Below are 15,511 nucleotides of genomic sequence, written 5' to 3'. Positions count from 1 at the left end.
GCGGGTAAAGCTTTGCAGAGGGACCCACCCCAGAGACATCTGCACAAGGGCCTCCTTTGCTGAGAGCTTCTCCCCCATCCCCGCCACTCCAAGTCCAGATGAACTGCTCAAATTCCTAGGGGAAAGTCTCTATAAACTGTGTATGTGTATACATATGTATGCATAACACTAATTTTTAAACTTTGTAACTATCTTTGTAGATAAGAGAAACTAAACCAACTCAAATAGCTTAAAAATGTTGCCCCAGTGACCGCTGGCATCAATATTCTACACAAGATTAAAATTCCCAAGTAGCATACCCTGCACTCCAATTGATATTTTAATAACTTGATTAAAAATTTCTCATAAGTCTATTAGAGTCAGGAAACGGTCTGCGGTGTAGGTGAAGATTTTCAGTTTTTGCAACGGAAACTTTTGGCCGCCATGAACAGAATAGCAAAAACTCAAATGTGTTCTTCCCCCATCCTTGCCTAGTCCAAAGGTAAAAAAATGAAAACCGTTTGGAAGAATGGTTTTTAAGTTTGCTTTTTTCCTCTACAACAGTCACGTGGATTAATATGATTCAATTTTTAAATCGACTTTTATCTCCCACACCGAATAAACCCGGCCATCCCAGCACAATCAGAAAGACTTAAAAAAACATTTTTTCTTTCAGCCCCTAAAGGTTGGGGGAGGGGGGAGAGAAAAAAGGGGAAGGGGAAAGGGTACTTTAATGAAAAAACAACCAATAACGCGAGGTCTTCAGGATATGGTCCGTCATTTCCTAATTAAGAAATGAGTTTGACAGCCTTTTGACCAACTCAATTCAGACATCGCTCTGCAAACCCCAAAGGGGTGGTGACTGTGCAAGCGTCGACACTCTATTCCCCTGCGAGACCCCAAGCCTGCCCACCCAGGACGTTCCGACTCTGGGGTCTTTCCCCTCTTCTCGCAGACGCCTCGGCTCCCCCCCTCCCCAGCTCTATCTCCTCTTACGCTCAGCTCGGCGCTGGGCTGGCCGCCTTCGGCTCGCCGCCACCAGGTCGGTGCAAATACCTTTTCCCTCCCCGGGGCCCCAGGCGCGGACACCTCCCAGCCTCCCTCCCTCCCTGCCGGCGGGGACTTTTCTCAGCTCGGGAACAGCAGCCCCAGGCCGCTGTTCGCAGGAAGCGAAGCCCTTGTTGATGCTGTTCCGTGGTGCGCCGCTCCGCCCTCCGGCGTCGCCCGGGCTCTTCCCCGCTCTGGGGCGCCCCCCCTCCGCGCCTGCGCAGTGCCCCGCGGGAGGCGGGGCTCAGATTCCTGTCAGCGGCGGCGGCGGCGGCGGTGGCGGCAGCGACCGTCAGTTTTCGCTGAGGAGAAGCACGAAACGGACCCGTTGGCTCTCCCCCTCCCTTTCCCCGCCCTGAACCCCCCTCCTGGCTCGCCGAAAATTAGTCTCCGTGGAGTTTCCCCTCCACCCCGACGCCGTTTCCTCGGTCCTCGGCTCAGTGGAAGTCACTGCCCTCGAGGAGGAGGCAGCGGCAGCCGCCCTCGCCTGCCGCCCCCGGTTCGGTGCCCGCGGTCCCGGAGAGGAGGTGCCGCCGCCACCGCCGCTCCCCCCCTCCCGCTGCCCTCGGGCCGGGCTGGGTCGAGCTGCGATGCCCTCGGACTTCATCTCATTGCTCAGCGCGGACCTAGACCTGGAGTCGCCCAAGTCCCTGTACTCGCGAGGTGAGTCAGGCTGGGGGCTGGGGCGTGGGGGCGGGGAGGCCCAGCGCCGCGGAGCCGGAGGGGTCCCGGTCGGGGGCGGCTGCCGAGCCCCTGCCGGGATGGCTTGTCTTGGGGGGTGGGGAGAGGCCGAGGAGGTCGGGGGTTGGTGGAAGGGGCCAGGGAGGAGTGGCGGCCCCTCCCCCGCGGAGCCGCCGGCCGCACGGGGCCCAAATGCCGTCGGCCCCCGGGTCTCTGCGGACCCGGTGGCTCTGAGCGCTCCTCGGCGGTCGGGCCCCGCCACCCTCCTCGAGCGGCCGGCCCTGGCCTCCCCGGCTCGGGGATCACCCCGGACTGGGCCCTGCGCTGGGGCCGCCGCGATCCGGCTGCTGCGGCTCCTCTTACCAGGACCATCGTCCCCGGCAAAGTTGCCCCCAAACGGGTGGCATAGCCTGGAGCGGGTTCTGGGTTCAGGGTCACCATTTTTCTCCCTCTCCAGGTTGTTTGTGCGCCGTCGTTCTGCCCCCCTCTTTCTCCGGCCTAGTCCACTCCCTCCCCTTGTTGGGACGGCCCCCCTCGACCAGGCGTCCTTCTTTCCTCGTCATCTTATGTCTGGAAAGAGCCCGAATTTTCTTTCCTTTTCTTTCTTTGTTTTTTCCTCTCTTTGCACTTCTGTGGCATTCTAACTACTTACTTCTGCCTCTGTTTTACAAAGAGAGAGGTGCTCTCCCTGAATTAGTTTTATTCCTCTCCTGTCCCAGGGGTACCGGCTCAGGCACAGTTGCTGCCCTTTGAGAATTTTCTCTTTCGTTGCCGTTCCAGGGCTCCTTGCAGGGAGGGGGCATCGGACACAGTTTCCCGTTTTAAAACTCTTTTGGCTAAGGCCTGAAGGGGATTCCCGGGATATAAAATATTAACACTTGAGCTGATCGCTACTGGGGTTAAATTCCTATACTGGACACCACAAGAATGTGTTAGAACAGGTTCCTTGTGCAAGGGCCATCAAACCAAAATGCTCCCACTGCACTTAGTCACTTTTTAAATCACTGGGAGGGGGCAAAAGACATAACTGGGCTATTTTACCATGTTAAAAAAAACATTGTGTGCCATTGTGAACCTCCTTCCTGAGAAATTCAGGGTTTCTTCGGTTTTTGATTTGATGTATCCATCCGCTGATTCCACCCCCTGCAAAAAGGGGGTCTTCAGCTTCACATTCATGTATTTAAAATCGTTGAAGTGAATCAGAGTGAGGTGGTTTTCTCTGGAAGGTGCTGGACTTTATAGACTGACGATTGAGTTTGTACACAGAGTCCTACTTAGTAACTGTAGCCATTGTCTGTTGCTCTGATGACTTTAGTTGGCAGTCACCATCCTGAAATAGTTTGGAAATATTGTAGTTTTGAGTGTCAGAAAGGAAGAGACGATATCTAGAGGTGATTCTTAGAGAAGGGCTAATGTGGTACAGTTGGGTGCTAAGAATAGTCAAGACATTAACACCGTTTGTGCAGTAATCATCAGATAATTTTCCATGAAACAAATGCTTTATGAAAATCTAAGTTTAGTATAGAGACCAGTGTAGAGGCAATTCAGCCTTCTTTTGCGAGAATATATTCACAAATAGGGACTTCAGCTCTTAAAATTACGTGACAATTATATAAGAGATGTATGCTATCCTTGGCTTTTTTTTTTTAAGTCATTCAGCATAAAAAGTACTTAATGCTTTTTGTGTTTTTCAGATTCTCTGAAGTTACACCCATCACAGAATTTTCATAGAGCTGGACTATTGGAAGGTCAGCAAAGTGCCATTTTAAAGCATATTGTGTGAGTATGCAAAGGCTTTCTCTGAAATGGAGTTTAAATGAGAAAGTGTTAAACTTTGCAAACTCATACAATCTAGTTTTCTCCTAAAGAGCCTGATCCTTCTTTTAGAGCAGCTGAATGTTTTAGTGGATTTTGTTACTGTGTTTGATGTCCTTGTTAGCTATTTTATCTGTTTCGAGAAGCCTTGGGAAAAAACCCCACAAAACTATTAAAAATTATGTGTTGGGTATTCTACTGCAGAATTCCATATCTTGATTCTAGTTTTTTACAAAACAAACTGAATATGAAAAGGCTCAAACATTAAGATCATGAACATAACTAAAAGAGTGACACCAAACACATATTTAGTTTGGAAAGTCAGAATTTAGAACTTTCATATGCTGAGCATTTCAGAATGGCATATTAATTATTTATTACAGAAGCATTGATGTCATTACTCTTGCATCATTTTTAAGGATAAGGAAAGCCAAGTAATAGAGATGATGATTGAGCTATGCTTAGAAAAAAGGGTTTTAGAAAGTTCTGGAAATGTTAGAATGTGTAGCATAATTTAAACAGCTGACGATTACTTTAGAAAACATTATTCTGTGTTGTTTTTAGCATTTTAAGACAAAAAAAAGGACTACTTGTTTTTGCAGTTTCTGAAGTGATTTCACGTATGTCATTTTTGAATCATGTAATCCTGGGAACTGGACAGCAAGGATATTAATTTTCCTATTATAAAGATGAGTAACCTGAGGCTGAAATTAAGAGACTTGGGGGGAAAAAAATCATACGGTAGTAGAAACAAACAGTGCTTTTGTGTTGTAGTTGGTGCTCTTTACCCAAAGCCAGGCTGCCACTGTAAAATATATATGTAACCAGTAACATAAGCATTTTATGGTCCACTTAAAAAAGGCCCTAAATATTTAAGTTCGACTTGAGTGTAGGTGTCAAGGGAAAAAGTGGGTTTTGTAATTAAGCTTAAATTTGAATACCAATTTAGCTACTTGTGACCTTTAGCTCTGTGACCTTGGGCAACTGATTTTACCTCTCTAAACTTTAATGTTCTTTTATAAAGATGTATATAATCTCTTAAATTTAGTGAGCTAATGTGTATGAAAATGCCTAGTATAGTGTCTGGCTTAATAAATTTTTTTTCCTTTAGTATCAGCTAAATTGTTTTAACTATAATTTAAAGCATATAAAAGTTCTCAGATTAATTATTGATTATATTTATACTTATAAAAAGTCCATAGGTATATATATACGTATGGTATATATTAGTATGAAAATCAACTACACTTTGAGGCAAGGAATTTTTAGAAGTGTTTCTTAGTGAAGTAGATTTGTTGTTTCTATTTGTATTGTTCAATTTGTGACCATGTTGTGGAGTTATATTTGTCTGTACAAAAACTCATCCATTTTCTGGGCAGCAAACCAGAGTGTTATAATCATAGAGATTATCAGGCAGGAGAAGGATAAGAAAAAAAAAAAACTAGTGTTAATTATTTAAGCAAATATTTTTAACAAGTTGATGGAAATGTAGGCAACAATCTAGTATGTATATTTACATGTTTATGCCAAAATACTTTCACTAATTTTTCATTTTGGTTGAGAGGATACTCAATTATTTAAAGTAATACCACCCTTTATTGATTATATATAAGTTGTAAAATGTATAAGTATCAAGTATGTCATGTTCTCATATCTTTGATACAAGGTATCATAAGAAAGTTGTTTGCTTGTGTGATGAAAGGATTTAATCTATGTACCCTATTTCTATTTTCAACCTTTTATTATGGACATTTTAAAGAATACACAGAAGTGGAGAGAATAAAATGATGAACACATCATTTTGTTTATTTATGGGTTTATTTATTTATTTATGGGTTTGGTGGTACCCATCACCAAACTTTAATAGCTATCAAAGTATGTCTACTCTTGTTTTTTTAATCCTCTCTCCTCCCCCCAAGCTGTATTATTTTAAAGCAAATACCAGACATCATAATCATTTCATGTATAAATACTTTTGTATCATATTGATATTTTTTATATTACTTTTTAAAATACTGTATTCCAGGAAATACAAAAAATTCTTATTTCAGCAAGATATTGTACAGCAGGAGGCTACTGCTCCTAGTGTATAAGAGCAATCTGTGCTAAGTTTGTAGGTTATGTGGTCAGACTTGGGTTCAAATCCTTGTTTGATGTTTGTGTGTGACCTCAGCTTAGTCATTTAATCTTTCTGTGCTTCAATTTTCTCTGTTTTAAATGGGGGCAATAATATCTTCATCAGAGGTGTTGTTAAGATTATTTGAGGCAAATTCGTGTAAAGCATTTAACCTGGTGTATAGTAAGCTCTATAAATGTTAGCTAAATTTGAAAAATTAAATTTAAAATTTTAAAAATTTAAACAGCCATCTATATAGTTCCTACTATGTGCCAGGAACTTTACAAATATGAACTCACTGAATTCTCATAACAGCTGTTTGAGATTGTTACTATTACCCCATTTCACAGATGAGGAAGCTAAGGAGGCATAGGGAGTTTCAGTAACTTACCTAGAGTCACACAGCTGGTAAGTTGTAGAGCCAAGATTCCAGCTCAGGTAGTCTCACTTCAGAATCTGTTATCTTAAGTACCATACTGTACTGACTCCCTACGATATATAATATGAAGTATTGTCTAGTAATATTTATGTATGTATGCTTTACATCAATAGTCTGTTTCTTTTTTCCTTTTTTTTTAACGAAGTATTTTTTAATGGTTTAATCCCCCCCCCCGCCGCCGCCACCGCGTTGGGTCTTCGTTGCTGCGTGCAGGCTTTCTCTAGTTGTGGCAAGTGGGGGCTACACTTCATTGTGGTGTGCGGGCTTCTCGTTGCGGTGGCTTCTCTTGTTGTGGAGCACGAACTCTAGGCACACAGGCTCAGCAGTTGTGGCACACAGGCTTAGTTGTTCCGTGGCATGTGGGATCTTCCCCGACCAGGGATCGAACCCGTGTCCCCTGCATTGGCAGGCAGATTCTTAACTACTGTGCCACCAGGGAAGTCCAGTAGTCTAGATTTCTATCTAATAACTAAAAAACTCAGCCCAGTGTGAAGGGAATTTAATTATTATCATACAATTTGTTAAATTTTTTAGAGAACATAGGTTTTACAAATTAAAAGTTGTTTTTTTTTTTTTTTTTTTTTAGGAAGACAAGGTTGGAAAACCTACAGTTGGGTATTTAGCTCCAAAAATAGATTTAAAATCTCTTTACTATTCAGTTTGCATTTATCTTTCATATCAATGCTGGTCCTTCTACTCCCTCTCCCCCTTTTCAAGAATAGGAAATTAGGGCTTCCCTGGTGGCGCAGTGGTTGGGAGTCCGTCTGCTGGTGCAGGGGGCGCAGGTTCGTGCCCCAGTCCGGGGGATCCCGCATGCCGCGGAGCGGCTGGGCCCATGAGTCGTGGCTGCTGGGCCTGCGCGTCCGGAGCCTGTGCTCCACGACGGGAGAGGCCGCAGCAGTGAGAGGCCCGCGTACCGCACACACACACAAAAAAAGAATAGGAAATTAGTTTCTTATTTTTTACTTGAGATATAGTTGACATATTACATTATGTTAGTTTCAAATTCACAACAGTGATTTGATACTTATATATATTGGGAAGTGATCACCGTAATAAGTCTAGTTAACATCCGTCACCCTGCATAGTTCTGCTAATACCGTTTTATGTAATTTGGTGATTGCCTGACAATGGGAAAAGAGTCTAGCTATTTAATGTAATGATATGTAGCCATTAAAATAATGTTTCTGGTGACCCCATAATTACATGTGAAACTCCTAATAAGTAAATAAAAGATATTGTTGCAATTATATTAAAAATAGCTTGCATAGAAAAAAATCCTGGACAAAAGTATACACTACAGATTTTTACTTTTTGATTCTATTTTTGCATTTTCCGTACCTCTTTAAAGAAGGTAGTTTGTATATATTTTTAAAAAAATAAAATGGTTTACACTTACAGTGTTCAGACTTTAAGGCTAGGGTTCTTCTTTGGAGGACCTGGAAAAAATGTTCAACTACAGGAAAAAAAAAGGTGCCATTTCTTACACTTTCTGTATTAAAAAATGTTGATTTTGGCATATATAGTTTGCTATATAAAAACTGAGATTAAAAATTAAACTAAATAAGCAAATAATAAGAGGTCATTCTAGAAGTACCTATAGAGATGTAAGATAAGATGGTAGAAAAATCAGATAAAACAGGAAAAATAATATAAGCAAATTGGAAGAAGTAAAGTAATAAAAACAATGGATTAAAATTTTTAAATGCTTTTAAAAGTGAGTTAAATTACATATGGATCAAATTAAAAGAAAATATGAAATATTACATTGAGTAAGGGGAAAATAACCTTTTTTTTTTAACTACTCTCAATCTGTTTGATATTGTACCATGCATAATTTTACTTTATAGTTCAAAAATGAAAATCCTAAAAATAGTAAGTGTTTTTACTGATTTTATGGACTATTTCTGAATTACCATTAAGCCTGATTTATTTCTTTCCTAGGGCCTGTGTTCGTAAGGTAGGCCATTAACTCTTTTTTTTTTTCCATAAATTTATTTTATTTATTTATTTATTTTTGGCTGCGTTGGGTCTTCGTTGCTGTACTCGGGCTTTCTCTAGTTGCGGCGAGTGGGGGCCCCTCTTCATCGCGGTGCGCGGGCCTCTCACTGTCGCGGCCTCTCTTGTTGTGGAGCACAGGCTCCAGACACTCAGGCACAGTAGTTGTGGCTCACAGGCCCAGTTGCTCCGCGGCATGTGGGATCTTCCCAGACCAGGGCTCGATCCCGTGTCCCCCGCATTGGCAGGCAGATTCTCAACCACTGCGCCACCAGGGAAGCCCCAGGCCATTAACTCTTAACATGATGAAATGTATGAAGATATCTTACTGGAAAGGACTTTTTGAAAGTATTTAACATTAAAAGTAATCTATTGGATTCTTTTCTTGTTTAGTATCTAGTATTCTCTATTGCTCCATACTTAATAAACTAAAAATATTATTGAGGAAATAATTATGGAAATGAATTTCAAACATATGACAGAATCATACCTAGTTCCTGCCAACTTTTTGTTTCTAGGATCCATCTCTCTCTGATTTCCTATCATTTGTTTTTGTGTCTCTTCCTAAACTCTGCTTTTTTAATTTTTATTTTTATTCAATACTGGAATTCTATTGCTTGTTATAATAAGATGATAGAAATTCATATTTAATCAGATGGTCCTTGGTCTGCTCTTGATTCATTCTTGACTCTACTGTATTTATTCCAGGAGTCCCCTAAAACTTGAAAATGGTAGTACAGATAAACATTTCTTATTGTGGTCAATGTTATATATAAAAATAACCACTTTTTATTAGAAAAAGTTGACCCATCGGATTATTTTCTATTAAGAATAACAGGTAATTAGAAAAAAATAAAGATCAAATTAATCTGAGATACCAGTTGGGCCTGATTATGTAGTGACAGGATAATTCTGCTAACTTTATGAGAAGTAAAAGACTTTCTTCAATAGATATGTTGCTTATTATCTTACACTCTTTTCTTGTTGCTAAGATTTTATTCCAAGTTACATGAAAGAGAGTCACGTCTTTTATTTCCTGTTGCCTTAATAAAAATCAAGGTTAAAAAACTAATGAGGTTTATACACTAATTATAAACATGTATTTGAATGAAAAGGTAGAAATAGTCTATGGATTAACTACAGGTAATGATTTCAGCTTCCAAATGTAAATAAAACCTGATGTTGTGATGAAGGATCTATATATTTGATGGTTTCAACTAAAGATGTGATACATGAGATTTTTCACTTACTTTTATTTATTCTTAATAACTTAAAAATAGATTTTTTCTCTTGCTTTTATTTTTAATATTTATTTGATAAGTAGGTACTGATTATTACTGCTGGCTAGCCATGAATCCTTATCATTTCTTTCCCATTCAGAAATGTTATTATTAGTCCTTTAGTAAATTTGGTAGTTGGTTTTGAAGGTGAGACAAGAACAGAAAAGTTACTAATAAATAGTGAGCCAAGTTGATTACTCTTATCTTTATAAATTTAGTTTTAGTTTTAAAAAATCTATGTAAAGCAGTCTTTGTAGGACATGTCAAAAGAAAGTGTTGGTAAAGAGAATAAAGAATAATAAATTCAGTGTTAGTAATAATTGAAGTCATTTTTTGAGCAATTTGTGTGTACCAGCATTTTACAGATATTTTCCACGTTTAATCCTCAGAAAAGTCCTGTGAGATAGTATCAGTATCCCTGTTTCATAAACGAGGAAACTGAGGTACAGAGGGATTCACTGATTTTCTTAAGGTTACATAGCTAGTGAAGGAGGCTGGTGTTTGAAACTTGACTATTTTACCCCAGAGTTTTGAGTTTATACTTAACTTTCTTACAATACAAACATTTGATAATTGGCATTTACACTTCAGGCCCTAAAAAGATTACACCACTGTTCAGATGGTATATAAAGAGTACTTTGTGTAGATTTCTTTAGCTTAACAGTTCCCATAAAGTAAGGAGGGAAATTCTATAAGCCACACAAAAAATCAGTAAAGATTATGATGATAACCCTTTTTAGGAATATTTTAGCACTCAAAATTAGCAAATCATTTCCTGGCTTTGGTGCATGTAAATCAAGATTTTGCTGAAGCACACTGCTGGTTGAACCACCTCTGTTTTGACTGTTGATGCTGCTCAAAAGTGAAAAGGAAGGGCAAGCCACCACCTAAGGAGAACTGCTTTAAAAACGGAAGATGCCATGGGGCTCTTGATTTCTTTGGCAGTAGTTTTATGGAAGCATAGAAGTCATTGCACCCTATTTCTGCTGGTATGTTTCAGAGCGTAACTAAACCTGAGAAGAGATGAGTAACAGAAAAAGCAGTACTCATAGAGCATTGGGAGTTAGTTCTATTTATTGTCGTGGTTGGTGTTTGTTTTTGAACTTCCTGAAAATTCTGTTAGGCAGTAGAAAATTTGCGTTTTAATTCTAGTTAAGCCTTGAGACCATGTGGAAAATCGTGTAAGCATTCCTTTTCTTCAGCAGAGACATTGTCATCAGGCTTGCTTACCTAAGAGTTGTGAGGAAGAATAACTGAAATAATGTTAGAGGATTTTGAAAACTATGAAATGCTATACGAATAGTGATATTTTGCATAGGGCCCTATTAATTTACTTTGGTTCTTCTTTCCATTGTCTGTCTCTTTTTTTCCCCCAATCTTCCCATTCTACCCATGTCTCCATTTTCTCATGGTACTCTCTACATTTTGCTTGTTGGTTCTGCTGTTCTTGTATCCTTTCTTTCCTCTCTTTTAGAAAAACAAACCATCCTTATAGAGGTACCCAGGTACACCCATTTCAAGTGTTCCTTGAGTTTTTAACAGGTGTATACATTTGTGTAATCACTACAGACAAGATACAGAACATTTCAGTCATCCCGTTAAGCTGCCTCTTGATCTTTTGTAGTAAATTCTGCCCACTCCAGCCCCTCAGGAAAACTGATGTTTTTCCTTACCAAAGATTAGTTTTGCCTTTCTTCAGAATTTTGTTTAAGTGGATTTATGCAGTACACACTATATTTACAGTATACAGTGTGTACTCTTTTCTCTTTAACTTTTGTTATTCAACCACCATAACCTTCTAGAAAGGAAAACTAGTTTTTTAAAGGACATAAAGTTAATAAGGCATTTTTTATTCTCTTATATATTCCTATATTCTATAATGTAGCCAAGTGTAGTTTTTTAGAGATGATTTTTTTATGCTTATGTGCAAGGTTACTTAGTCATAATATTATTATAGTATTACATAGTAATATTATAATAATAATATTATTATTATTCATTCACTCAAAGTGAATTCACCCATATATCCTGGCCACATATTGCTTATAGTTTAGTAAAAGAGATTGTATGTAAATAAACAGTGATAACACAGAGTTTTAAAGGGTTTTGTAATTCAGTCTGGAATGAAGAATGAAGTTAATATGAAGTTCCTATTTGTTAATAGGAAAATACTTACGTGCGAAGTATACCTGAGCATATAGTTTGCCCCTATACTTAATAACTGTAAAATGAAGTTTAAAACTTTAAACTTTATTTTTAAAATAGTTTTAGTCTTCAGAGGGTTATAGAGCTGAAGAGTATGTAGGTAGGGGGTATGTACTTATTTGTACTCTGATTATTTCTGTAGGTTAAGCAAAAATTAGGTAAAAACAATATGAGCTTTCTGTCCCATGTGAGTACTCTCTTGTGCTTAACTGTAAAAATACTACTGTAAATGCTAATTAATGATAATAAATTAATGTTCACAAGTTATAAATTTATAACTTGTGAACATTATAGGCTCAATTTATAAGTGCCTAGATAATGGGCAGTTATAAGTACTTTAGAAACACTGTAAATCAAAAATTTACTTGAGTAAGTTTTTATAAAATTGTATTGTGACCTCCAAGACTTTTTTCTATATTCCTTTTTCATTTTTATTGTTAGGTCATACTCTCTAGACTATTAGGCTAATGTAGAGTGAATGAATGGGAAATATAAACATATAGTTGAATTTTATAATTTTAAAATTACTTTTGAAGAACTTTTCATTTTCTTAGTTTATTTTGACCTGTAATATTGAGTACAGGATGGAAATTTATATATAATACTTGAATAACATGCTTTGGATAAAATTACTACTTAATTCCTTTAAAAAACTCATTGCTTAAAAAAAAAAACTGGGTAATGAAGTAGTTGAAGAACAGAAAGTAATTAGTTAACCAAATTACTACTCTGTTATAGTAAACATAAATAACATGTTTATAGTATATAGTAAATAAAAACTAAAAAATAATTTTCTTGAGAATGTTTTTCAATCAAACTTCACAAGAATGGATAGAATCAACACTGTAAATTCTGCACAGAAAAAATAATTTAGTGCATAGTGAATTGCGAACAAATAAACAGAAGAGTTGAAATAGAAGAATATGAAGTTTTTCTTAGAAATTAAAAGTGGTAGAGATAATAAGAAGTAAATCAAAGTCCCACTTATTTATCTGACTTGTGAATAGAAACCCAGTTTCAAAAACACGCATTACTTAATAGCTGTGTGATTTTAGGCAAGTTACTTAACCTTTCTTCACTCAGTTTGTTCTTCTATAAAGTGGAGATAGTAGATTCATATATTTGTTATGAGGATTGGATGAGTTAATATTTCTAAAGAACTTGGAATAATGCTTGGCACATAGTAAGCACTATATAAGTATTTGTTAAATAAGTAAAATAGAATTTATATCTACAGGTAAGTTATTTGGCAAACATACTTACTCAAGATGTAGCAAGAAACCAGGATTTTATTACTATGCATAAGCTTCTGAACACCCAAATCAGATGTTGCTAAATTTATATACTAAGGTTTAGGCATTCACAGCACTATGTTGTGCAGGATTAATCTTCCTAAAATACAGATCTAATCATATTGCTTACTTAAAAATCCTGTAATGGTGTCCATGGGTTTTAGGGTGAAATCCACATTCTTAAAGACTTGGTTCCTGATTATCTTTTTATTTTAATTGAGGTGAAATTCATAGAACATAAAGTTTATCATTTTAACAATTTAAAATTTTTTTTAAATTTTTTATTTTTGGTTGCATTGGGTCTTCGTTGCTGCGTGCGGGCTTTCTCTAGTTGCGGTGAGTGGGGGCTACTCTTCGTGAGGTACGTGGGCTTCTCGTTGCAGTGGCTTCTCTTGTTGTGGAGCACCGGCTCTAGGCGTGTGGGCTTCATTTGTTGCAGCACACAGACTCAGTAGTTGTGGCACGCAGGCCCTAGAGTGCACGGCTTCAGTAGTTGCAGCTCATGGGCTCAGCAGTTGTGGCATGTGGGCTCTAGAGCACAGGCTCAGCAGTTGTGGCACATGGGCTTAGTTACTTCACGACATGTGGGATCTACCTGGACCAGGGATTGAACCCATGTCCCCTGCATTGACACGTGGATTCTTAACCACTGCGCCACTAGGGAAGTCCTCATTTTAACAGTTTTAAAGTGTATAATTCAGTGAGTTGTAGTCCATTTACAGTGTTGTGTAACCAGCACCAGTATATAATTCCAGAACATTTTCATCACCCCAAAAAGAAACCCCTTACTCATTTAGCAGTCATTCCCCATTCCCTCCCACATCCCCAGCTCCTGGTAGCCACTCATCTGCTTTTGGTTTCTATGAATTTGCCTATTCTAGACATTTCATATAAAAGAAATCATATAATATGTGGTCTTTTGTGACTTCTTGTTTCACTTAGCATAATGTTTTCAAGGTTCATTCATGTTGTAGCATGTATCAGTATTTCATTTCTTTTTATGGGTGGGTAATATTCCATTAGATGGTTACATACTACTATGTTTATCCATTCATTTATTAGTTGACAGACATTTGGGTTATTTTGGCTATTATGCACATTTGTGTACAAGTTTTTGGGTGTACACGCGTTTCATTTCTCTGGGTATATACCTAGGAGTGGAATTGCTGGATCATATGGTAACTGTATATTTAACTTTTGGAGGAACTGCCAAACTGCTTTCTGCAGTGGCTGCACCATTTCACATTTTCAGCAGCAATGTTTGAGGGTTCTGATTTCTCCACATTCTTGTCAACACCTACTCTTAGCTTTTTGATTATAGCTATCTCTAGTTGGGTATGAAGCAGTCTCCTGTGGTTTTGATTTATATTTACCTAATGACTAATGATGTTGAGCATCTTTTCATATGTTTATTGGCCATTAATATATCTTCTTTGGAGAAATGTCTGTTCAAGGCTTGGCTCATTTTAAAATTGAATTTTTGTCTTTTCATTGTTGAATTGTAAGAGTTCTTTATATATTCTTTATACAAGTCCCTTATTAGATATATGATTTGCCAAAATTTTCTCCTGTTCTGTGAGCTGTCTTTTCACTTTCTTGGTAGTGTCTTTTGATGCACAAATGTTTTTAATTTTCTCGAAGTCTACTTTATCTTTTTTGTTGTTGTTGGTTATGCTTTGTGTCATATTTAAGAAACTGCTGCCTAATCCAAGGTCACAAATATTTACACCTGTGTTTTCTTCTGGGAGTTTAATATTCTTGGCTCTTACATTTAGGTCTTTGATCCATTTTGAGTTAATTTTTGTCTATGGTGTGCAGCCTGTGGTGTGTCATTCTTTTGCATGTGTATATCCAATTGCCCCCAGTACTATTTGTTGAAACGACTATTGTTTCCCTTTGAATGGTCTTGGCAACCTTGTTGAAAATCAGTTGACTATAGGCATATGGGTTTATTTCTGGATTCTCAGTTCTTTTCTATTCATCTGTATGTCTATTCTTATGCTACTAACGCACTGTCTTGATTACTGTAGCTTTGAAATTGGGAAGAGTGAGTCTTCCAATTTTGTTCTTCTTTTATAAGATTGTTTTGGTTATTCAGGATCCATTGAATTTCCATTTGAATTTTAGGATCAGCTTCTCAATATCTGCAAAAAGGAGAGCTGTGATTTTAATAGGGATTGCATTGAATCTGTAGGTCAGTTTGAGGAGCATTGCCATCTTAATAGTATTCAGTCTTATCGTCTATGAACATGGGATGTGTTTCCTTTAATTTAGGTCTTTAATTTCTTTCAACAGTGTTTTGTAGTTTTCAGAGTATAAGTTTTACACTTTTTAAACATTTAAGTATTTTATTCTTTTTAATCATTGTTTTTAAGTGTTAATAAAATTATGGAAATAATTTGGAGAAAGGTCTCTCAAAACTTAGGAGAGCTTTAGTATTTATTTTTAATAAGTTTATTTTATTTATTTTTGGCTGTGTTGGGTCTTCGTTGCTGTGCGCGGGCTTTCTCTAGTTGTGTTGAGTGGGGGCTACTCTTCGTTATGGTGCGTGGGGTTCTCACTGCAGTAGCTTCTTTTGTTGCGGAGCACAGGCTCTAGGCACGCAGGCCTCAGTAGTTGTGGCTCGCGGGCTCTAGAGCACAGGCTCAGTAGTTGTGGC

General features: G+C 38.2%; 1 protein-coding gene across 7 annotated transcripts in view; it reads left to right on the top strand.

The window, feature by feature from the left end:
- Positions 1–1,317: 1,317 nt before the first annotated feature.
- The window catches only part of NFAT5 (nuclear factor of activated T cells 5), a 132,500-nt gene continuing 118,306 nt past the window's right edge, over positions 1,318–15,511 (top strand). For 3 of the 7 annotated variants that reach the window (XM_019935596.3, XM_033844077.2, XM_019935595.3), the window contains exons 1-2: positions 1,318–1,689; positions 3,402–3,455. In XM_019935596.3, the coding sequence (XP_019791155.1) occupies positions 1,617–1,689; positions 3,402–3,455 (127 nt within the window). In that variant the 5' untranslated portion in view covers positions 1,318–1,616. Of the gene's footprint in view, positions 1,690–3,401; positions 3,456–15,511 lie in introns of those variants that run through there. The other 4 variants (XM_019935598.3, XM_019935597.3, XM_073796858.1 and 1 more) reach the window with 2 other exon arrangements.

Source organism: Tursiops truncatus, chromosome 19 (genome assembly GCF_011762595.2).
Source record: "Tursiops truncatus isolate mTurTru1 chromosome 19, mTurTru1.mat.Y, whole genome shotgun sequence".
Lineage (NCBI taxonomy): Eukaryota > Metazoa > Chordata > Mammalia > Artiodactyla > Delphinidae > Tursiops > Tursiops truncatus.
This window is presented reverse-complemented; position numbering and strand designations above follow the sequence as displayed.